General features: G+C 37.5%; 1 protein-coding gene, 1 long non-coding RNA gene and 1 pseudogene across 2 annotated transcripts; 2 read left to right on the forward strand and 1 right to left on the reverse strand.

Annotated features, from left to right (window-relative positions):
* Positions 1–433: 433 nt before the first annotated feature.
* On the reverse strand, positions 434–1,928 carry LOC131149187 (small ribosomal subunit protein eS30z/eS30y/eS30x-like; annotated as a pseudogene).
* Positions 1,929–2,360: 432 nt separating this feature from the next.
* Positions 2,361–4,120, forward strand: LOC131153993 (uncharacterized). The gene has a single exon (XM_058106448.1). It carries the CDS (start codon positions 3,182–3,184, stop codon positions 3,614–3,616), a length of 435 nt encoding a protein of 144 aa, XP_057962431.1. The 5' UTR covers positions 2,361–3,181; the 3' UTR covers positions 3,617–4,120.
* Positions 4,121–14,181: 10,061 nt separating this feature from the next.
* Positions 14,182–16,156, forward strand: LOC131154002 (uncharacterized). The gene is made up of 2 exons (XR_009136303.1): positions 14,182–14,414; positions 15,625–16,156. It is a non-coding gene; the product is annotated as an uncharacterized LOC131154002 (long non-coding RNA).
* Positions 16,157–26,156: the final 10,000 nt, after the last annotated feature.

Genomic DNA, 26,156 nt, shown 5'->3' on the forward strand with positions numbered 1-26,156 from the left:
CCGACATGAGCTGCGGTGAAGGCAAAAGCAAAAAAAAAAAAAGCTCTGCAAATACTTATTGATTCAAAAAAACATTGCAAACACTGCAAATAGACGATGCAACGATGCGACGGTCTACAATTTCTGGCCTGCAATTTTCATTCTGCAATTTCCCCGAAATTTTAGAAAACACCGCAAACACTGTGTGAATCGATACAACAAGTGAGAAATTAAATTAGAAAGAGAATAGTCCGCTATTTTTTGTACTTTAAATCTAATTTTTCCTAATGGAAACTTGAAGTCTGTAGTTCCACCTAGTACATGGTGTTTCATTCAAAACATACTCAATAAATCAAATTGCAACCTAAAAAGAAATTCATCTTTAAAAACACTATGAGAATTTGCAAGATGGTGCTTCAAAAAGACCCAAATTAGTCTACTTCAACTTCATCCCTTACTTCTCTGATGAGATCGGTCTCCTCTTTTTACCAAATCCAACAACGGCGGTGACAAATTGCTAATTGTACTGCATGTGCTTGTAGGCACAACCTTGTGGCTTCTTCTTCTTATCTTGCTTTGCTACCTTCGGTGTCTGACCTCTCACCTTACCCACTCGAGGTAGAGATTTGTGAACCTTGATAGAAAAGATGAAACCTCTAAAAATTCTTCAAAGAATCTACTCAATAGCCGCCCCGGGAAGTAGTGGTTAACCGCGGCAATGAAGTATCGCGACATTCGACAGTGACCATGGAACCTCTCAAAAATCTTTGAAGAAGGGGAGGCAGAATTAGATCCGACGACGACCCAATGACGACCACCCAACGAGATCAAATCTGAGATCCTATATGAAGAAGCAGAGATTAGAATCAGCACACGGTAACTCAGCGGTGGCCCAACGATGACGACAACTCAACGACGACGACCCAACGACGATGATGACCGAACGATGACGACGACGACGACCAACTCAGCGGCGGCAGCAGCGACTCAATGATACCAACGAGGGTTTAGCCTGCTTTGATACCATGATAGAATCAAAGAGGAGCAAAAGATTAGGAAAATAAGAAGTTTCATTGAATCATTAAGGTTCTACAAAAGATAAGGATGACTTATATAGCCTATAAGAATAAAAGAGAAAAAGACTATTCTACCTTTATATAATGCAAATAATTATTATCACTAACACTGCTCTTCTTAATCATTTTGGAAAGATTAAAGAGATAATACAATTGAAGTTTCATGAGATAACCTAAAAAAATTCCTCTCTCCTTATTGCTAAAACCACCAGGGTGTGGTTCAGATGGTAGTGCAGGCTGCGGGAGTGCCTCTCACGATGTCAGGTATTCAAACCCTTCCGGGTTCGTTTCCGCCCCTGAATTCCTGAAATTTATTTTCCTTTGGAATTGTGGGGTCGGCTTCAAGGGGGCGCGTGATTAGTCACGTGGATCGTAAAACGGACACGTGAAAACCCGGTGCGTAATCTAAAAAAATAAACTAATTTATTTCTTAATCTTCAAATTGTCCATAAAAAAATAACTACCATATTTAATAAGTTTAATTTCTAAGAGAACTCCATTTGAGAGAATACAAATAGAAAAATTCCACCAACCTAAAATGAGAGAATACAATTAGAAAAACTCCACCAACCTTAATAAAATCCTCTAATTTTGTTTCTATTAGAGATGCAAACCAAATTAGATGTATTAAAGGGGTACGAAGGAAGAGAAAGAAGTAAACTTTATACTATTAAAGATAGATTTTGAGAATCTTACCATGTAGAGAGAGGGGAAAGAAATTTCTAGTGATAAAGACAATCCTATTTTCACACATAGCCTCGTTTTTCCCCTGTCCCTGTCCAGCGTCCCCCAAGGCACGCTAGCCCCCCCAAAAAAGAAAACCAAAAAAGAAAACAAAGAAGGAAAGAGAATCTACCTTATATGGACATCCATGATTGGAGGCATGAATATACTTCATGACTTGCAGTAATTCCACCATGGCAACAAAACCATTGGACCCCTAATCCTAATAATCTCTTCCAAATTTTAATTCAAATAAATAATCTGATTATATGTAAATTACAAATATAGGCCCATGCCTTTGTTTCTTCCGTCATGATTTATGGATAAGTGAGGTTGAAGCCATTAGCCAAACACGAAACATCATATGATTCATGTCATGTGGGTATGGAGGATAGCATAATATGGGTGTAATGTGCATTAGAAAACTCGGCAAAAGAAAAAAAAAAAAAGGAGATTCTAAAATGGTAAGGAAGCAGACAAGGAAAGATGGCATTTTCTGCTTGGTCATGTAGCCAAGGCTGGCAAGCAATCTTATGTCATGAAACTATAACACCCAGCCCATGATTCTTATCCATCATCCATTCAGGTATTCCATTTTTCAAAAGCCCAACAATTCAAACCCCCATTGCAATCTCTTATCCTCAAAAAAATAAAAAAATAAAAAACCTCTATTAGATTATCCAATAAGATAAAAGCAGCATTAAAATGGCAGAGGGGAAAGACACAAAAGTCCAATACACAGTACACAAGCGCTGCCTTTCCCACTCCCCTCTGAAACCCTTTCAGTTTCATCCTGCTTCGAGTCCTTTCCTGCATGTAAGCACTCTATTGGATCTCTCTATATCTCTCTCTCTCTCCCCCCTGTGTGTCGTAGCCTTCTTAAGCTTTTGCAGGGGTCGGTGGTGTTGTGAAGTTCTGTCTTCGAGTCCTTTCCTGCATGTAAGCAATTTATTGGATCTCTCTCTCTTCTGTGTGTCGTAGCCTTCTTAAGCTTTTGCAGGGGTCGGTGGTGTTGTTAAGTCCTGTTGGCGTGGAGGAGATCTATCTCGGGTTTGGGTTTGTGGGTCATCTTGTTTCTGTCGATCATGTTTGATATTTACTATATGGGTTTTGATTGATGGATTCTGGTTTATGTAACCCGTGAATTGATTTTAGAGTGAGGGTTTTATCAATTGGTTCGTCTGAGTTCTGGAGCATTAGCAAAATGAGAGTGTTGGGATAGGATTCTAATCGATGGCTTCGAATGAAAATTATGATTTGGGTTTGGGCAAGTGAGCTCAGTTGGTTTATGTGAAACTACACAATGAAGGTTAGACTTGGGGAAAGTTGTTTTGCTGATAAGCGATTGATTTGAAAAATCGAAGAGGAAAGAGGTTTCTCTTTTTGGGGCTTTGGTCATTGACATGGGTTCATCTGGTTTCATCTTGATCTGTTTTCTCCATTCTGTGGTAGCTTTAACTTGTGGCGCTATGATGATGTTTTACACCAAAGAGATCTGGGTCTTCGGGCATGGAAGTGAGATTGCCAGTAAGCTTTTGGGGTCAACGCCCCACGATCAGCTCTTGATTCGAACCTCTGATTCTTTCTCCGGGTTGCTTCTGTTTGCCATTGGGCTTTTTCTGTTCATGGTGGCTTTCGTTAAGGACAAAGAGTTTCAGAGTTTCTTTGCTAAGGGATGTGTGCTTCTTCATGTTGCCATGGCCGTGTGGAGAGTTAGCTTTGAGAGGAAGCTTGAAGATCTAGCTCGCGATTTGCCTAGGCAGGTTGCTGGGGATATTGTGCTAGCCCTTTCATGGGTTTTCTTTCTTGTTTATTCATGGAGAGAAAAATATGATTAGTCTTAATCCTGTCAGTGAGCTGCAATTTCCTTCCTGGTTGTCAGACACAGACTTATATTACTAAAAAGATGGAAATGGAATGTGTTTCCTCTGCTGCCTGATTGTGCTCTCATGGAACGTTATTGTGTGAATTTATACTCAGATGTTGGAGAATTCTGTGTTCACCAAAATCTGCTCAAAGATTGCAGGTCGAATGTTGAATTGTAAGTGAAAGGAGAGAGACTCAGACGAAGCATTGTTGAATCAATCTGGTTAGTGTGTTTGATTTTGTTTTCATTTTATTTATGCTTGCTTCATGTTACAATATTGCTCATTCAGATTCAAGTTCAGAGGAAGGGGAAAACGGGTTCTGCTCCTAGCATGTTTGTTTCAATTATGTTTATAATGCAAAATATGCTTGTTTCTGTTCTTGTTTTGGGCACATAAAGAGTGTCCCCGCTGGCTGCCTGTAATAAACCTTGTAAATTTTCTGCAAATAATAAAGAAATATGAGATATTCTGCAATAACTTCCTTGTTGCTTAGATTTTTCGTACTTATTGTGTTGGTTAGTGTATGTGAATGTCTCCTAGATTCATATTAACAAGTTGAAATGGTATTCCCATAAACAAGTGATGCAAATTGGAATGGAAGAGAAGTATTGAATTTGTGTTCTTTATTTTTTTTGTTTTATACGTCTTGATTATAAATTTATTGACAGTTGACATGGGATTGAATTGGTTGTCTTGTGAAAAGGCTATGTTTCAAATTCGTAATTGATTCATATTCCTGGATTCATCCTCTCAGCCAAACGTTCCATGGTAGTGAAGAGTGGTGAGAGATACTTCTAGACATGAGTTGTCACGTATTCTTGAGGTAAATGTAGACATGGCAAAGCAGATTGGTTTGGATAGTCCGTGGTGGATTATGCTGATTATTGGGTAAGGATATTACAATCCATATCCGACTCATTTAAGTTGTGGATTTATGATAGTTCGGATAAGATAATCTTTGATGGATGGTAGATAATTTGTCATTCCCATCCCTAATATAATTTGTTTTACCATCCGATGAATAATTTATTTTGTAACATAATAACTTAAGTTTTTTTAAAAAATTATAATTTATAAAATATTAAATATTTAATAACTAATCACAAAATTATAATTTTTTTATTTTTTAGAACATGAATTTAGAGATTTTTGTTTTGATCACAAGAAAATTGAATATTTTGGTTTAAGTTTGAATGTGGGCATGTGGCAAATCCAGAGGCGCATACAGTAGCACAAGATTTGGGAGTGTGGGATTAGGCTTTTTGGCCAATAGAGTTTATGCTAATTGAATTTATGTTTAATAAGCATGGGTATGTGAGATTATCAATTAATTTAAAGATTAGTTGTTAGCGAATAGGTGGATATCCATCGGATAAAATCCCAAATCCGCCAACTGACTCATTTAGAGCCGGATAAAAAAATTTTAAGCCATATTCGACTCATTTAATGTGCAGATTGGTCGGATTCTGTTCAGACTAATGGATTTTTATCCATTTTGTTAAATCTAGGTAAATACCCAAAATCGCTTGGGCACTTCTTGTGATGGACATTGTACATGGGAAAAACATTTGACTAGTAGTGTGCTGATACACTGAAGAAACAGTACTGAGTTTCTGTTTTTACTTTGGGAAAAACCCAGAAAGCTCCCTCTGTGATTTCATGTTTTTTTTTTTTTCCTCCGTTTTTTCGTAAATCATGCCTCAGATTTAACAGAGGTTCGACTGTTTTATCTTCTCCCAATATTCATGGCCATCTCCTCTGGGTTTTTGGCCACTGCTGCCAGTCTTTAGTTTCCCAGGCTTAGCATTACATGGTTTTTAAGTTTGTGACAGATTAAAGTTTTTCCATTTGTGTCTGTAGCTCCTGTGAATTATGTTATGCGAAAATAATCTAGTTTTATAGATTAGGTTGAGCATCCCTTGCACTATTATTGCATGGATAATTAGTATATGATGTTTTTTCCTTAAACAAGCAAATGTATGGATGTTTTTAATATCTTGAAAGTTCTCCTGAAATTAATTTGAGAGCACCTTGTGATGCGGTTCATTTGCAATTGCAAGATTTTCCTTGCAACTTTATGAACCAGTAGAAGCAAAGTAGTTGAATTTATTTTTATTGCTTTTGAATCCATGGCACGAGAGGAAACTGGTTCTCTCAAATGGTTGATTTACTCTTGGACTTAGAGATTATAAGTTCAAGTTTAATTGACATGCATCCTATATAAGGCATTTTGATTCACATTTTTAATTATTTGTTAAGTGAAACTAGAACAAGCCTGCACTAAGTTTTGCTAAAATGCCTATTGGAATTTGTACCATGCTGGGTCAGACGCATTCATCTATCATCTAATTGTAACATTATAAAATCTCAAATGCAAATCACTGCCTACCTTTTGAGTAGTATCTGATGGTGCATTTTGCAAAATTTGTAGCACACTTAAATGAAAGAAGTGAGGATTAAAACTAGAGAAGAGGCTTATGTTTAGATCCTGAAAATATAAAATGCATCTGGTTTGGTCTTGGTCTTTCAGGTCTTGAATATTTATGCAGAGATTTGTCCTAAAGTTTCTCAATTGACAGCTTGCACACAAACCGTGAAAATTTTGCCTCACATTTCTATCGTCAGAGGTCATGACATTTTCCAAACTACAGCATCTGTTGATCAAACTCTGTGTGTGTGTGTGGGCCCAAATCGAACAGTAGGTCCTCTAGAAGTAAAAGGTTCTGCCTTCAACTCTTCCATGCCTTCTGCAGAGTTTGTAAAAGCTTCTGCATTTGACTCTTCGATGCCTTGTGCCCTCATAGATTTATGAGATTAGCCTAGTGCACAATTTTTTATAGACCCAAATGCAATATGAGTAGCAGGAAGCAAGACGGGTAGCATGAACTTATGGTACTGATGATTTGGAGGACAAGAACTGGGAGGCTGTCTGTAATAATGTTAATGATCTCTTTGTTTTTTAACTTACGCCTCTTGACGAAAGCAACAAAAGCCATACAACCTCTCCGGAGCTCTCTCCAAGCATTCTGATAACTTTTATGGTCATAATGGTTCCAACAAAAAACAGAGAAGTGATAAACATCAACCTGCAGGCTGGCAAAGAGTGGGAAGAGATTGAATGAAACTTACATTGGAGCGCCATGCATAGCTTGCATTCAAAATTCAAATTCAGAGGACGATAAAATATGGCAGTTGTCATGGTTTGATGGGACTCTGAGCAGCATAGAGAAGGAGGTGTGGGTTCAAATCCATCTATTGAACTATTTTGCAGGTTGGCCCAGTGGTTTGCATGCTTAAATATTTACCACATTAAGGGTAGCTTTAGTCTAGACTAAGAATTCTTAACCTATGTTTGGTGCAATACTCAAGTAGGGCGGTCAAGAAGGACTTGGTTCATTTATGCGAGATAGGCTGGCCGGCCGGTCGGTCTTCCTAGCCCGCTCAGTCCTGTCTAAGCCATCTCCTTGCTTAAATAAATAAATAAATAAATAAAACAAAAGGACAAGGATGCCCTTGGAGGTCGTCTACTCTTAGCGCCCCACCTCTAGCGCCAGTCGTCTTCTTCAGCACCCTGTGGCCAAATTTTTTGATGTGTTGGTTGATTATTTTTCTAGAGGAGAATATTAGCTAACAATTTAGAAAATTGCTTTTGATTTAGGGTATTTTGGTCTAGTGATTTGCTTGCCATCATCTTTTCTTCAGAAATGACAATGGTCATGACAACTATTATAGCTGCTTCATCTAATCAAGTTCATTTTAGCCAAGTCCAATCTTGTAAATCTTATCCATCAAAATAAATGCACTTTAATAGATATCGGCCCATTTTAAATAAGATTTTTTTGTTTCTTAGCGCATTGGCATCTTTGTGATGTTTTGATTCTTTGCATGTTAAGATTTTGTCTCGCACGACAGGAAGCTATCTCATTTTAAAATGATATTGCATCACTTAATTCATATTAATATTTGAGTATTATACGATAGCATTTGATCAACCCATAATAACGGAATGGAGACTCTTTTATTTATTATTATTATGGAGTAAAATATTAACATTTAAAGTGGTGTTATGCGTCATAGTAGAATCGAGACTAAAAGTAGACTTTCGGAGTGAATAATAATAATAATAATAATAATGATGATGATGTAGTGGAGAATGGCTGGGGAGGCCTGAAGAGTGAAACCCATACAATGAACAAATATTGTAGTGGAGGATGGAACATCTTCTCCTTGAAAAGAAAATTTACTTTAATTCCTATTTTTCAAGTAAAAGAAATTATACAAATTAAAATGATTTTTTAAAAATGTTTACACAAAATAATCTCTTTGCTAGAGGTTTTTTTTTTTTTTTTTTTTTGGGGGGGGGGGGGGGGGGACTTGATCCATTTATTAATTTTTACTTGATCCTAAATTAAAATTGGGTTTGATTTTTTTTTTTTTAATTATGTTTGAAGATGCTCAAATAATAGTCTAGATTTAACCCTAGACTTGGGCACAGTTCTTCTATTTTTGACTGTAACAAATTAAATGAATGTCGAGTATGTTACGTATTATTAATACTAAAAAATTTCTACATATTTATTGCTTTAGTCCAACTTATTAGATTTGTCAAAATTGCATATTAAATATTTGATTTCACCATGATTATCCAAATAACAATATAAAATTATGGTCATCATTCAAGATGTTGATTTAATTTATTACTATTTTCATGAATGCTTTTGTCAAATCACATTGCTTTTAAGTTGTTTGAATTTTAAACATATTTCGGTGTACATGTCAATTGTAGGCCTGTAGCTAACAGCGGTGGGTATGTAAAACAAAATTGAGGGCTGAACCTGAAAAACAAAATTGAAAATTCAGGATTTCAGGGGTTAAGATGTAATACCAAAAAATAACAGGGTGCAAAGGAAAAATAAATAAAATGATAAAAGACATCGACCTCTTATGAATTTGGTTAAAAAGACAATTACCTCTTATAAATTTTAAAAATTTCAAAAAATTTGCCTGAAATTTCAAAAATTTTAAGGACCCCTCTTGAGAATTGCCAAAAATATACAAATATTTGCTCATATTTTGTAAAAAAGATAAATATTTTGAAAGGAAGTTTGTGTATTTTTGGCAAATTTTAGGAGAGGTTTTTACTATTTTTAAAAACTCATGAGAGGTATGTGATGTTTTTGAAATCTCAGAAAAGAAAAATATGTTTTTATGGTTATGAAAAATTAGAAGAATTTAACTTCTTCTTCTTATTCTTCTTTTTTACTATGATGATTTTTTTTTTTTCGTTAAAAATATCTTTTTGTTAATTGATAGAATTAATCAGGGTCCGATGATTTTTTTTTTATATAAAAATAGAAATTTTTGTTATTGCTTTGTTCTTATTCTTATGTTGACTTTTTTTACTATGATGAGTTGATAAAATTGTTGTTACATATAACATATTTATATAATATTGCATAAGTACAAATTCAACTTAACAACTAGTAGTGTTGGAGTGTCAAGCTTGCTTGAAGGAGAAACAATCCAGGCCGTCCATTTCTAAGGAGATCAAACGGCTACTGTTGGGTTTTTTATTTTTCTGGGGCAGTGATGTAATTTTTCTTGAACTAAATTGTAAATAAAAAAAGAACAACAGGGGGCGCGCGCCCCAGGGGCGGGGGGTGTTCTTCTTGACTTCAGTTTTTACAGCAGCTTCAGAGGGCAGCCACGTAAGGCTTCTTTTTTTTTTTTTTGGAATACGCACCGGGTATCCATGCGTCCGTTTTATGGTGCACATGACTAATTTTGCGCTCCTTGAAGTTGACCTCATAACTCCAAAGGGAGGGTAAATTCAGGAGTCAAGGGCGGAAAAGAGTTCGGGAGGGTTTGAACACTTGACCTTGTGAAAAGCACTCCCATAACCCGCACTACCACCTGAACCACACCCTGGGGGTGCGTGAGGCTTCTTCTTCACCTGAGCACAGGAGGCGTTTTCCTTGTTCCCTTCCACAGCCGCGAGTCTTCAGCGTGCGAGAGGGACCTGCAACCGGGAGAGATCCTTCACCTGCGCGCGAGATAAGGAGACGACAGGAGGGCGTTCGGATCTCCAGCAGAGGTGCACACTCAGGTAAAGAGGAGGTAATGCATAGATCTATTTTTTGGGAGGGATTTCTTTTAGGGAAATTAGGAAGAATGATAGGAAGAAGCCTAGGGTTCTTTACAGGTGGGAAGAGGGGTTTTCTTGGGTTGTTGGGCTGATTTCCAGAGGAGATTGGTAAACCAAGAAAGGTTTAAGTTTAGGTGTGATTGTGATTGTGGTTGATGCTCAGATAAAATCAAATTGTTATTGTGGTTTGTTTGGAATTAATTAAAATCTAAAAATAAAATTAGCAATAAGCTAATTTACACACAACAAGTATAATTAATGTAATTAAATTCTTGATATTATGGGTGTTTCTCCTTTTTGAAATTGTTTTCAAAATTAACTTATAATAGGAAGATTATTTATTGTTTCATTACATACCTAATTTTTTTTTTTCTCATGTTTTTTTTTTTTTATCAATATAAAATATTGATTAGAGTTGATAGAATAACGAAAATGATGTATCCCCATCACATATTCTTTTTATTATTATCAAAATTTAAACACATCATTTTTAACATTAAACTGTCAAATTTTAAGTATACGAAATTGTCTAAGGATCTGTCTAATGAGTTTCTAATGGTGGACGGTTAGGACTTGACTCAAAATTTATTCAAAAGCTATAGGAGTCACTTGGGAGGTGCATATATTTTTTTTTAAAAAATAAAATAAAATAAAAACAGCTATTCAAATTTATATGTGAATTAAATTTTATAATAATTAAAAAGACAATTAAATATGCTCAAGTTGTGGGGATGGGACTACATTAATTATTTTTATATTATTTCTAGATTGACTAACCAAAGGCTAAATTCCTGGTAAGACTAAAACCTTTCATCAGAATGGTACTCCAAAATTAAAGGATTGAAAGGGATTTCAAGACTCCTTTTTTATTATATTCATTCTGTTCGTGGTGGTGGATGAAATATTTTATAAATTTTAAGAAATCAACTTGTTTATAAATAAATTGGGTGTGGGTAAGTTTGAAATATCTGTGATTCCTATACGATGCAATTCCAAATTTATTTTAATGCGACTTGTGGTGGGCATGCACTCTTTAATTTTTAAAAAAATTTAGAAGATTATAAAAAATAGTTTAGAGTTAAAGAATATAAGGATGTTTTTGAATAGTTGTGGTAGTTACTGTGATGTCTTCTTCTCTAAGAATGGTAAGTATTCCAAGGGTGCTATGCATATGGAATTGAAATATTTTGCTGTTAAAGAAGACGTACAAAAATAAAAAGTGTCAATTGAACATATTAGCACCGATTGTATGATAGCAGATCCTTTGACGAAAGGATTGCCGCCCAAAACATTTATTGGTCATGTTGAAAAGATGAGCATTATTGAATCTTAATGTATGTTGTTCAATTGATATTTGACCTTGATAATGAAAATGTTTTTGTTATTTTTTGTTTTCCATTTTGTATACATAATTGTTATTAGGGGTGAGCAAATGGTCGGTTCAGCCAAATTCGGGTAATTAATCGAATTAACCAAAAAATTCGGTTAAATAATATCATTAACCGAACCGACCGAATTGGAGGAGGAAACCGAACCGAACCCGACCGAATTACCCATTCGGGTAATTCGATTAACCGATTTTAACCGAAATTATTTAAAATTGATTATTATAAAAAAAAATTTTAAAAATCAAATCCAACTTAATTAAATACCTTATTTATTAATTTTATTAATAAAAATGATGGCTGGTGGCTGAGACGCTGGGGTCTGATTTTGCATGGCGAGCTGGTGGCTGAGACGCTGAGGGCCGAGAGGCTGGACTCTAGAGATGCTGCTGCTGCAAGCCTGCAAGTGCTGGGGCAGTTGGCAAACCTGGCAACGAACAACCAATTATTGAGTCAGAAGTTGGTGCCCACCACAGAACCCAAGTACCCAACCTGCTCCGGAGAGGCTACCGCAAGTCCGCAACCTCCAATACTTCGTGGAGGACAACTGGAAGCGCGTGTGGGTGATCCTGTTGTGGCTCGCCGTCTGTGCCACCCTCTTTACCTGGAAGTTCATCCAGCACCGGCCGGTGTTCGACGTCATGAGCTTATGCGTCACCACCGGTCCACCACCAAGGGCGCCGCCTAGACTCTCAAGTTCAACATGACCCTCATCCTCCTCTCCGTCTGCCGGAACACCATCACTTTCCTCCGCAGCCGCACCAAGCTCGGCGTTGTCATCCCCTTCGCCGAGACTCTCAAGTTCATAATCTATACTTAAAATTTAATTAATTAATAATTCGGTTAATTGGTTAACCGAAATATTTTTTGTTGTAAACCGAACTAAAATCGATTAACCTAATTTTTGTAAAATCCAGACCGAACCTAGTTTTTTACCCGAACTGAACTGACCAATTTCGGCCGGTTAATTTGGTTAATTCAGTTTTCACCGAATTATGCTCACCCCTAATTGTTATGGAATAATGATAACATGATTAAAGTTGGACTTAATATATGTCTCTCAACTAAAAATCATTATATGTAGTGGAACTTGTATTGTAGTGCATGGAAGGAACTATATTAATAAAGATGATATGGAACCGCCATGACTCCTACAAGTTTTCTACATATTAATGATAACTAATGTATGTGCATTATAATCAACTATGTTAAGTAATTTCACTTGAGCCAAGTGGGAGAATGTAAGACATAAATAAATTGTCTCAAATAAAATTATGATTATATTTATTTAAGTAATATGAAAGGTTTTAAATTATGATTATATTTATGAAAGGTTTTTAAATATAATAATGTTATAATAATATTGGTTTCTCAAATATAAAGAGTTTATTTATAATAATGACTTCTTGGAATTTGAGGAGTCATAATTATGATAAGTTATGAATGTTAATTAATCACTTGATGGAAGTGATTAGTATATAAAGGTGGTTGGGCTGGTCCTATCTTATCCTAGGAAGCTTGTGTTACTTTTCCATCAAATTAAGAAAAATAAAAGGAAACGTAAGATTGTGAGATAGAAACACAACCCAAGGATATTTACTTGAAAGCATGGATCAAGGTATGAGTTTCTTGTTTGTTGTATAAAATTATGAGTTTTGAAGATCCAACGATTAAATCATATTTATATTAAACTTACAGTTTAAATATATAGAAATTCAAATTTTAAATTATATACATCTATGCAAATTTGATTAATGGTTCGAATCTCAAACTCTCAAACATAAAATTAGCCTTTTTTTTGTTTTTATTTTTTTTTATTTTGAGCAATTGTTTTTGTTAGTTTTGTATTATCCCCATTTTTAGCCGATTAACATCGACTTTTGAGTCATATTCTTTGTTTTTGATAATATTAAACGTAATGTAAATATATAATGAGTTGGTGAGTTTTTTAAATTGAATTATGAAAATGAATTATTTTTATTTACAGGGTAGAACTTCATTCCAATCAATAACACATTTCTAAAAGTTTAGTTATAAAAAAAATTTTCATGGTTTTAAAATCCAGACTAGTGGCTGACCTACAGTCACTAACTTGATCGAACCAATCAGATCGGTGGGTCAAACAGTGGTCGAACTTGTAGCATGACTTATATATATAATTTATTGATAATATTACACTTATCTTAAGTATATTTTAAAGAAATTAGTCGTAATCTTCTAATAGTCAATTGCTATATATTTTTATTTTCTAATAGCAATTTAAACAAAATTCTTATACATATATTATTTTTAAAAAAATTCTTGGAACTTAATTGTTAATAAGAACTATTACTAACATTTGTCAAATAAAAATCTTAGAAGGAAAAGGAAGATTTTGATTTAATTAAATTAATGAAAGTTTACTTATATTGTTGTATGCAAATATAAGTTACCTTTTCTATAATATACTAAATTATTTATTTACTATATATATCATGTGTAAACCACAAGGGATACTGAATTCAACAGTAACTTCCTCTCTTCTTCTACCCGAGGTTGCAGGTTTTGGCTTTCTGATTTCAATTCCAATTATCTTAAAAATCGAGTTTAAAGAGGTAATCAAACCAACTAGTTGATTGTTTTGGATCAGACCCGATCAGACCAGCTTGTCTAATTTGAGTTTAAAAATCATATGTTATTTAATATTTGAGCATAAAAAAAAAATTCTTGTCAATTTCTATAGAAAAAGCAAATTAAAGTTATGTATGATTTTCCTTTGGATTCAAAATTTACTTTCTATAGTTTGGATTCAAATTTGTGTGTATTTAAAGAAATTTAATAAAATTTTAATTCACACAAGTCTAAATTTAAATTTCAAATTCATACCTAAAGCCCTACTTTAGTTTGATTTTGTTAAATTTCTAATTTTTTTTAAAGATTGCATATTATTTTTAAAAATATGTTTATACTTTTCTTATATAATTCTTATTAATATATAATTCTTAAAAAGTGTTATTTTCAAATTTGCTGATCTAATTTCCATCTCTACCGGTTGGTAATCTCTAGAATCGATTCGTTCGGACAATATAGTCCTCTGTTTCTTTACCTAGGGACGAAATTGCCCCCGAGGAGTCAAAAGAACTGTAGCTCTTCTAGCAGCGTCATCCTCCTACAGTCCTACTGCCAACCCCGAAACCCTACCCACGGTTCGCCGCTGGAGCTTTGACGATGCTTCTGTGACGATCTCTGACAATTTTCGGTATGAAATCTAAGACGAGATTTTCCGGTGTTTGAATTCTTCTTCTTCGAGTTCCAGTATTCCTTCTTATTCTCATTTTTTCTTGTGTATTTACTCTCCGTAGCAGAAGAATAGATGGTGAAGCCCTGCTTTTTCTTTTTCGTTTTTCTTTATTTGTTTTTGTTTTTTTCATGTTATTCGTTTTTGAAGTCTACTCATGCTAAAGCCCTATTTCTTTTATTTGAAACTTGAGGTACCCTGATTTTTTCGTGAAATCCTGTTCCGATCTAATATGGCCGAGCTATTTTTTTTTTTTTTTTGAGTATTTTGCTTCAAAATATGGGGAGTATTGTTTCTCTTTGTAAATTTGCTACTTTGATATGCCTGAATTATGTTATTTGTGCATTTTTCTGCTCAAATTGTCAAATCAGAAACCTTTTTTGTGTTCAAATTTCAATACTGTGTCCTTAGTTTATCTGCCCCGTATTTGAAATCTTCTTCTTGAATTCGATATACGATGTTGTGAAACTAGAGAAATATGTTCAGAGTTTGAATTTTTGTAATTGCTTTTCTGTAAATATTGTCCACTAGCTGATGTTTTGGGGAAAAAAAATACGCATGCGGACTTGGAACTCAGTTATTGGGAAAGAAACAAAAGAATTTAGATTTTCATGATTGTTTTTCTCTCTCATCAATATCATCCACAAGCAGATGTTTCATGGAAAAAGCACACATATTGAACTAGGAGCTTAGTTATATCATTTGTTTCTTAATTCGTGCTCTAGATTAGAGTAATGAACACAGCAATAATAGAATTATTTTCCAATAGTTGGCAAGTGTGAAGTGTGAACACCAACTAGTCTCTCAGTGTAAGCATGTGAGCTAGAGAATCCACAGAAAATAATGTTTTGTGTTGATTTGGAAAGTTAATCCATTAAATAATTTGCAATCTAAGGGGGAAACGAAAGCATCTACTTTGATTTGATAGAACCACGTTTGCTGTGTGGTTTTGGCAGACAAGTTTGTTTTGGTGGTCTTGCTAGGTGAGAAAACCATACTGAGGCCCCTAATATTTTCTCGTTTTTTTTCCTCCCCTTTTATGTTGCCAAGGGACAAAAACTAGATGTTGATCTTCTGCTAAGTGCTAACTCGCTATTGTTAATGAGTCTAATGCCCTTCAGTGTTTTGCAGTGCTGTAAGTTCAGTTTTACGATCCCTTTTTATTTATTAGGTTCAAATTCTCAGGGGACTTGCATTAATGGGTGGGTTGCCTATACAAAAGCCTTCCTCTGCCTTGGCGTTGCCAGGGTCTCAGGCTCAGGAAGACCAAGGATCAACTTTTAAAGCTTCTGGAGATTCAAAGCCAAAGAAAAAGATTTGCTGTGCTTGTCCTGATACTAAGAAGCTGAGAGATGAATGCATTGTAGAGTATGGTGAAGCTGCTTGTACAAAATGGATTGACGCTCATCTTAAGTGTCTTCGTGCTGAGGGCTTCAACATTTGAAATTTTCGTAGAAAATTGTTTAGATGAAGTAGGAGATGGAACGAGTTTTGGGAACTAATTCTTCACTTAGGTATTATAATTATACCTGATGATATAAGTTTTACTGCAAAATCAGGAATAAAGCAACGGAGATTGGCTTGTTGAACTGATTGAAGATAGCCATTTTTTTTTTGGTATACTTTCATATTCTTGAATTATGAGGTTGTTACCTCTACTTATAAAAAAAGGAAAGTGGAGAAAAAGCAGTAATTAGCACGTATTTGCATGCCCTGTTTTCTTTGCCTTTTCATTGAGTTGATTAGAATGGGGAGCAGGTGGCCTCAAAATTTTTGTAGGCTTTCTTGAATTGCTTGTTAGATACCTGTTTTTTTTCGGTTGAAAAAACAATATATATTTTTTCTAGTAAATAGTTGTTCCACTTATCCAGTGCTGATTACTGCTTTGAAAGCATTTTGTTGTTGGATTCTGTTGTATGCATGTTTTCTCTGTTATGTTCTGAACTTTAACAAGCAAATGTGAAGAGAAAACTAGAGGACAAGTAGGTTTGCTTCTAAACAAGTATAACTGTCGTTGGCTGTTAAGATGCTTTCATATTGTCAATATAAGTAACATTTTAGCATTGTTTGGTTGGAAGAAAATAGTTCATGCATGATACTGAATGTGCGTAATCGTATTTTCCGTAATGATTTCCTCGGGCCATGGAACCTTTCTTCCAATTCTAGGCATGATGGAGACCCTCACAACTCCATGGCTCTGGTTCATTCTACTTCCTTTTCTCGAGCCTCAACATTTTCTCTTATTCTTTAGCCTATGTTCTGTAATGGTTAAAGTCATCCTCCAGTTGATTGTTCTTTGGATTTTTCACATTCTTTTGTTGTGGAAGGCCAATTCATTCTCGTTCAATTCATTTCCTGGCTTATTTAACTGCTCGCGGCTGCATTGTAGCTGTTGTAGCTTTTAAATAGCAAGCAATATATGTTGAAAGAGGATGCGTTTTCTTTCTACAATCACATATCCTGTGAATAGGCCAGGGCAGCTTATGCAGAAGTTGCAAGAGACTAGTTCTTCTCAGCCAAACAGGGTGGATTTGTGGGGCAAAACCATAAATGTGATGTTTTGGTCGATTCGGCTGAATCCTTAACCCAAAAATTGTCATAATTGGGAGAAAATATCAGTTGGCTTGGTGGAGAATGTCTTGTCAGCAAAATTTTCGAGTCCATTATGGCATTTAAAGAATGGAGACTGTATCAAGATTTTTCTTTTCCCCTTTGTAGTGTAATAAAATTTGTCTACTTTTCTGAAAATTAGGGCCAAGTCAAATGGGTCTATTCTGGATGAATGAATAAACGAATGATGCAGTTAAAGATTTTGATCTTGCATAAATGACAAGAATTGGCACATAGCCATTAGGTAGCATGGAGAAAACCCATGAAAGGCTACTGGTACTGACATTCCTGCGGATTACTCATCTCTTGTAATTGGTGGAGATCTTTTGTCAACATAATTAGGGTGTCAACGACTGATAATGTTTCATTTATTTGACAACCCTTTACAGTTAAAAGTATTGATTTATTTATCTAATTACATGGCTTCATGTTGCACCCTTTCTTTTGATGGGATATTCTGAAAGCTCCTTGAAGTGGGATAATCCAATGGAGAATAATATTTTGTTGTCGACAGACAAGAATAGCATCCACTTGTAGTGTTGTGTTTAGTGAGAAATCTTTTATATTTCAATATTAATCTATTCAATTAATTATATAAATTATTCTTGTGCTTTTCTTTTGAAGTTAATTCTCCTTGCCTGATGCAACGATTGCGATCTTCTCATGAATTTCTTTTCCTTATCTTTTTGGACGTGACTCAACAAATCTTATCTTCATCATGGTCGAGGGAAGATAAGAGCCTTTGTCCATATCAAATCAAAATCACTGATATGCGTCTCTCCTACTCCATGACAATCAATCGTTCTCTCTGCTTAGCCCATTGTAAAAGTTGGTAATTAAATATTTAAATACATTAATTTAAGTGTTATCGTGTTAATTAAATATTTAATTATGTTTAATATTTTAATTATTGAGCTTAAATTCTTTTATTTATATCCTAAATTTGTGGATATTTATGTTATATTATTGTAAGATAATTTTTAAAAATTAAAGTCGAAATTAAAATATACATGGATAGTGCGTCATGAAATTGAAAGGCCATGCTATTGGAGGCGGCTAGAATAAATTGAGAAGGTGGGCCTGGGAAATTCCTTTCTCCAAGGGAGCCGCGTGCATGGGCCTGGGTGACAAGACCACGTGAAGGCAAAGTGGCTAGGCGCTGGGTAGTGTTAATGTGATAGGCCCATGAACTGAAGGCCGTGTATTGGAACTGAAGCAAAGGGCCGCGCGCTGGGTGAAGAGGGGTCTCGGGCAGCTGTGTAAAAGGGAACTTTAATGGGGACGCTGGGCCATGCATTTGCATGTGACAAGACTCGGGCATGCAAGGCCCATGCGTGAAGACTCTCTCCGCTGCTTTTGATAGGAATATTAAATGAAAAGTAAAAGGCGAGGCCAGGGATATATAGTGGTGTGTCCTAACAACTTGTAGGGGAGATATGGACACCAAAAATGGTAATTTTTCCAAAAGTTCGATATGATTGGATACACTTGCGACTGTAAGATTTTAAAATTATAAGTGAAATATAATTCAGTCTTATTTAAAATTAGCTCTCAATTGAAATAATGTGGAGAAAAAATTACTGATGATGATATGTTAGAAAAAATATATTCGACTTTTCATGTCTCGAATGTGCTCCTGTAGCAGCAATATCGAGAGCGTAGATTTACAAAATATTTTGAACTAATTTCTTGTTTACTGGTGGCTGAACAAAATAATGAGTTTTTGTTGAAAAATTATCCATCTCGTCTAACTAGCTTAATACCATTCTCCAAAGTGAATGTGACTTTTTCTCAAAGTCGTGGATGAGGTCATGGTGGTAAAAGGTGTAACGTCCCTCAATTTGTTAACATAAAATATCACATACTAAATAAAATGGTCAACCCGAACCCGTGGGTAACGGGGACACCTGTCATACACAGCGGAAAACCTAGCAGCAGTACACATAAAATCTCAAACATCCCGTCATAAAATATAATACCAGAGCATTCTATACATCCTCACATACATCAAAATATCTCTAGGGTCAAACACAAAATAATTCTAACCCTAGTACAAAATCTTACCCTCCTCACGGGGTAATCTCACTAATCTCAACGGCGGCCTTGACCCGCCGGTCTCTCAGGGACTCCTGAAAAATGTAATAATATTGGGGGTGAGACACTTCTCAGTAAGGGAAAATAAACTAAATACAGCTGTGTGGCAACATGAATATTTAATGCATTTATACGTATATAGTACATTTCATAATTCCATAAACATCATCATATCGTACTGGGTAAACATATATTTTCACATCTGTTAATAATTCATATCATCCATAAAATCATTTGTTATAACTGTAGTACTAAAAATAAACCCAGGATGACTAGCTAGCTGGTGTCATGTATTACCCCCCATGACGGGTTGTGCAGCCCGAAGGCGGGACCCGACAATGGCTGGCCGACCACTGTCGAATCAAATATGTCTGTAAGTACGATGAGCCCGCCACACCCTGGTCCGGACTGCCAGGTGGACGTCCACACTCTACTGAAAGCCACATCGACTATCCATCTCCCATCCCCTCGTGGGACGGTAGCACTAATAAGGCCTCGTGCCAAAATGAACCCATAGCTACGGTACCGAGCTCCTGGTCTGAACTAAACCAACATCCTGGTTGTGAAAACATATAATACATGATCATACGTAACATCATTACGGCCTCGTGCCGAAAACATAGATACGGCCTCGTGCCGAAAATATAAATACGTGGCCTCGCGCCAATAACATAAATACGGCCTCGTGCCAATAACATAAATACGGCCTCGTGCCGATAACATAAATATATGGCCTCGCGCCAAAAACATAAATACGGCCTTGTGCCGATAACATAAATATATGGCCTCGCGCCAAAATTGTTTCAGGTATATATATACTGAAAATACCTCATTTATCACACAATCGTCAAAACCATCACAACATCACTCATATTTTCATAAATGCCTGAAATCATGCTTGGTTCGTAAAATCTTTCACATCATAATACATTTCACATAAAATAATATTCATGCCACACATATGCTGTTAAAAGTCATACTTCATATTCTAAAAACGTGAATTATTTATATCTCATACATACATATACATTTTAATCATCATAGCAGTATTTTCCCAATCGTACATTTCATGCGTAATACACAATATAACCTATGCTTTTCTGAAAATAAATTTACTCATAATCAATAATAATTTGTATGAAAAATTACTGCTTTAGTTTATTCCCTTACCTGACTATTCAGAAATTCCTTAGAACCCAAAATTTCACGCCCTTGGCGCCCGAAATTTAATTCCTGCAATTTACATTTTTCCTCAGATTAATTAATCTATTTCTCCAAAATAATACTCATCTAGCCTTCCTTAGGCTCCATATACCTCAAATTAATATTTAAACTATTATTTAATATCCCTACTTAATTTTTTAAATTTTGCCTGCGGGTCCCAAAATTACACCCGCGACGCTCACCCGAGCCCTAAATTTCAAAAATCCCATTTCAGTCGCAGATGCTTAATATTTTAGCATTTCTAAATTAATGCTAATTAATTAAAAATAAGCCCCTTAATAATCGCCGCACCCCAAATTTGGAGTTTTGGCCCGACACCCCCACGAAAATTCCGTCCCACTAGACTTGTAGAGAATCATCCCTAGATTCTCGTGGTGGTGTCCGTTCGTCAATTGGGCTTATATTTTGCAAGAAATTAAAGAAAAAGGGGGAAATGGCTTACCCCAGGGAATATGCCTACGCCGCTCCTACTATCGATCCGCTCCAGTAGAAATGACGGCAGCAGCGAATGGAGTCCAGTGGTATCTTCGGATTTTCGATCGGGCGAAAATCCGTCGCGAAATCGAGGAGAGAGGGAGAGAGAACGTGAGGAGAGAGAGAGTGTTCTGAGAGTTGCAGAAGGATAAAAATAAAGAAAGGAAAAGTAAAGAAGAAGAAGAAAAGAAGAAGAAGAAGAAAAAGAAATCCTGAAGCTGGAAGCTTCAGGATGTAATAATGTTAATAATAATAATAATAATAATAATAATAATAATAATAATAAGTATATTTAATTAATATTAATAATAATATATTTTATTAAAAAAAAAAATAAAAATAAAAATAAATTTTAATTAATTTTTTTTCTTTTTTTTTTCTTTTTCTTTTTCTTTTAAATTCGATTAATTAATTAATTATTTTTTTTTTCTTTTTTTTTTAAATTCATTTAATAATTAATTAATTAATAATTATTATTATTTTTAATTATTTATTTTTAATATTTTTTTTTATTTTTTTTTTTTGAAATCAATCCACTAATATTTTATATCTCTTTTTGGGGTTTTTACATTCTCCCCACCTTATAAAAATTTCGTCCTCGAAATTTGCCATTCCCCTATTTCCCTTTCTTAGCGAAACCACTTCTTATTTTTATTAATTACCCTCACTTATGGCGGAGGAATACCGTGGTTACAATGAGGGCTCTGGGAGATTACAACTAGTCAAAATTCTCCCAAAACCATTCATGTTTCAAAACTAAAAACTTTATCTATCTTATGTTACACTATACAAATAAAAACTACAACAATATTCCATTCACTTAACTGGCTCAACTCTAACTCCACTGAATAAGTGCGGATATCTCTGGCGCATCTTATCCTCTAGTTCCCAAGAAGCCTCCTCAATGGCATGGTTGCGCCACAGAACTTTTACCAGTGGAATCTTCTTCGTGCGTAGCTCCTGTTCCTTCCAGTCAAGAATCTGCACTGGCACTTCCTCATAAACTAAAGTATCGCCCAATTCCAGTGCTTCATATCTAATCACATGGGAGGGGTCTGGGACGTATTTCCTCAGCATAGAAACGTGGAATACGTCATGGATCCTAGATAGGACCGGTGGTAATGCCAAACGATAGGCAACTGGACCCACTCTCTCAAGAATCTCGAATGGTCCAATATACCTAGGGCTCAGCTTACCCTTCCTCCCGAACCTCATAACACCCTTCAGCGGTGCCACCTTCAGGAACACGTGATCTCCTGTGTCAAACTCCAATTCTCGCCGACGAGTATCAGCATAACTTTTCTGCCGGCTCTGCGCTGTCCTGATCCTGTCTCTGATGAGTCTGACTTTATCCTGAGTCTGCTGTATCAACTCCGGCCCCAATACCTGTCTCTCTCCAACCTCATCCCAGTACAATGGGGATCGACACCTCCTGCCATACAGTGCCTCATACGGTGCCATCCCAATGCTGGCCTGGTAGCTGTTGTTATACGCAAACTCAACCAGTGGCAAATACTGCATCCAACGACCTCCAAAATCCAGCACACATGCTCGTAGCATATCCTCCAAAATCTGTATCGTCCTCTCTGTCTGTCCATCTGTCTGAGGATGAAAAGCTGTGCTGAACGACAACTGAGAACCCATGGCCCCTTGCAGACTCTTCCAAAAACGAGATGTAAACCGTGGGTCTCTATCTGAAACTATGGACACTGGGACGCCGTGGAGTCTAACTATCTCCTGGATGTATAACTCAGCCAATCTGTCCATGGAGTAGCTAACTCTGATCGGCAAAAAGTGGGCAGTCTTCGTCAATCGATCCACCACTACCCAAATAGCGTCCTGTCCATGCAATGCTGGCGATAATCCTGAGACGAAATCCATCGCTATATGCTCCCACTTCCACTCAGGAATGTGGAGTGGCTGCAACGATCCCGCCGGTCTCTGATGTTCAGCCTTCACTTGCTGGCACGTCAAACACTGACCCACAAACTGAGCTATCTCCCTTTTCATGTTGCTCCACCAGAAGGACTCTCGGAGATCCTTGTACATTTTAGTGCTACCCGGATGTACAGTATATAGGGATCGATGTGCTTCCTCCAGAATGACTTTCTTGATCCCAGGATCGGCAGGAACACATAACCTGGTATGGAACCTCAGGGCTCCATCATCTGAAATGCTGAACTCTGATTCCTGACCATCCTGTACCTTTCCCATAAGCTCTACTAGTTCTGCATCATTCCTCTGAGCTGCTTTAATCCTCTCCTGTAGAGTCGGCTGCAAAACCAAGTCAGCAATGAACGCCTGGTGATCACCCTCTACCAGCTCCACACCGAGCCTCTCTAGATCCATCTGAATCGGATGCTGAATGCCCACTGCAGATACAGATGATTCCACTGATTTCCGACTCAAAGCATCAGCAACCACATTAGCCTTTCCCGGGTGGTAGCTAATAGTGCAGTTCGTAATCCTTTATTAGCTCCAACCATCTCCTCTGCCTCATATTCAATTCCTTCTGCGTGAAGAAATACTTTAAACTCTTATGGTCAGTAAATATCTCACACCTACCCCCATATAGATAGTGCCTCCAAATCTTCAGCGCGTAAACAACCGCCGCCAACTCCAAATCGTGGGTAGGGTAGTTCTTCTCATATTCTTTCAACTGTCGTGAGGCATAGGCTATCACTCTCCCCCGCTGCATCAACACGCATCCGAGCCCTTTATGGGACGCATCACTGTAAATTACGAACCCCTCTTCTCCTGAAGGAATCGTCAACACAGGCGCAGTGATGAGTCGCTGCTTTAACTCCTGGAAGCTCTGCTCACATTCATCAGACCACTCAAACTTCGCTCCTTTCCTAGTCAATCTGGTCAACGGGCCTGATAATCGAGAAAAGCCCTCAACAAACCTGCGGTAGTACCCAGCCAATCCTAGGAAACTCCTGATCTCGTGCACGTTCTTTGGTCGTACCCAGTCAACTACCGCCTCAATCTTACTCGGATCAACAGAAATACCACCCTTGGATACAACGTGTCCAAGGAAGGTAACCTGTTCCAGCCAGAACTCACACTTCTTGAGTTTTGCATATAGCTTCTTCTCTCGCAGCACCTGCAACACTATACTCAAATGCTCCTCATGCTCCTCTGCACTCTTCGAATATACCAGTATATCATCAATAAATACTACCACAAACTGATCCAAATACTGGTGAAAAGCCCTGTTCATAAGATCCATAAACACCGCAGGAGCATTCGTCAACCCAAATGGCATAACTAGAAATTCATAGTGACCATACCGTGTTCTAAATGCCGTCTTCAGAACATCTTCCGCCCTGACTTTCACCTGATGGTACCCGGAGCGTAAATCTATCTTCGAAAAGACCTGTGTCCCCTGTAACTGGTCAAACAAATCATCAATACGCGGGAGCGGGTATTTATTCTTGATAGTTACTTTATTTATTTCTCGATAGTCGATGCACAATCTCATCGAGCCATCCTTCTTCCTCACAAACAAAACTGGTGCTCCCCAGGGTGACACACTGGGCCGAATGAACCCCTTATCTAACAGCTCCTGCAACTGCTCTTTCAATTCTTTTAGCTCTGCCGGTGCCATTCTATACGGCGCCTTCGAAATCGGTGTTGTCCCCGGAACCAGATCAATAACAAACTCTACCTCACGATCAGGAGGTAGTCCCGGCAAATCCTCTGGAAATACATCAGGGAAATCTCTCACCACTGGGATATCCTCCACCCTCAGTTCGCCTTCTGATACAGTCTTCACATAGGCTAAATATCCCTGACAACCTTCTGATAGCAATCTACACGCTTGGATAGCCGATAATAACTGAGGTGGGGTGCGCACATGTGATCCCACAAATCTGTACTCCTGTCCCTCTGGAGGTCTAAACACTACCACTCTCTGACGGCAATCAATGCTAGCATAGTGGGCAGCTAGCCAATCCATGCCCAAGATCACCTCAAACCCATGCATGTCTAAAATCACCAAATTAGCTAACAAATACCTCCCTTGAATATCCACTGGACAGTCCCTGAGTACCTTCCTACATACCCCTACGGTTCCAGTTGGCGTAGCAACAGACAAACTAATTTCTAACTGCTGAGGCTCAAACCCACACAATTTAACATAATCCCAGGCGATAAATGAATGCGTCGCCCCAGAATCAAACAAAACAGTAGCTTTAAATGACAGTATTGAAACAGTACCTGTCACCACATCTCCTGCCGCCTCAGCATCACCCGGTGTCAAAGCAAAAACTCTAGCTGGGGCCGTATTCCTCTGCTGGCCTCCTCGTGGTGCCTGGTAACCTCCTCGTGCAGGTCTAGGAACAGTACCAATCTGTGTCGGACACTCCCTCATCATATGTCCCGGCTCCCCGCACCTGTAGCAGACACCTCGCCCAGCACGACACTCTCCCAGGTGTTTCTTCCCGCAAGATGGGCAAGCGGGAGATGGCTGTGCACCCTGGAAACCGCGATTCCCGGTCTTCTGTCTCCGGTCCCTATAATAGCCACCTCTCTTCCACGCGGCACGGTCGGCTCCCTGCTGGAAATCAGAAGGTATGGATCTCTTCTTCTGCCTCTGCTCCTCAGCCTCCAATTGCTCTCCAGTCTCTGCTATAGTGGCTCTATCCACTAGTTCAGTAAAATCCTGCAACTTCAGAATCGATACCTGCTTATAAATTTCTCTCCTCAAACCTCTTTCAAACTGTCGTACCTTCTTCACCTCATCTGGAATAATGTACGGGGCGAAGCGAGATAGTTCGATGAACCTCGCCGCGTACTGCTGTACTGACAGCTGTCCCTGCTTCAGATTCAGGAACTCCGTAATCTTAGCCTCCCTAGAAGAGGCTGGAAAATACCTGTCGAAGAATATCTCTCTAAATCGCCCCCAAGTCATCTCTACAGGTATAGTCCTCTGCTGCTCTAACAATCTCACTGCTGACCACCATCTCTCGGCCTCTCCAGTCAATCTGTAGGTGGCGAACAGCACCTTCTGCTCCTCTGAACACTGCAGCACTGCAAAAATTTTCTCCATCTCCTGCACCCAATTCTCAGCGACTGCAGGATCCGTTCCCCCTGAGAAAGCTGGAGGATTCATCTTTATGAACTTCTCGATCGTACAACCGTGGCCTACAGACGGACCACCTTGTTCTCTCGAACTCCTGGCAATTTCTGCCATAACCTGCTGTGCTACGCTGCGTAAGACTGCATCTGAATCACTACCCCGCAGCGCCTGAGGGTCCAGCGCCCTCACTCCCACTAGCGTGGGCACTATTTCCACCG

Source organism: Malania oleifera, chromosome 1 (genome assembly GCF_029873635.1).
Source record: "Malania oleifera isolate guangnan ecotype guangnan chromosome 1, ASM2987363v1, whole genome shotgun sequence".
NCBI classification, from domain to species: Eukaryota; Viridiplantae; Streptophyta; class Magnoliopsida; order Santalales; family Ximeniaceae; genus Malania; species Malania oleifera.

Bases quoted from the DNA above. Each gene is read 5' to 3' on its own strand.
- LOC131153993 (XM_058106448.1), top strand. From the start codon at position 3,182: ATGGGTTCATCTGGTTTCATCTTGATCTGTTTTCTCCATTCTGTGGTA.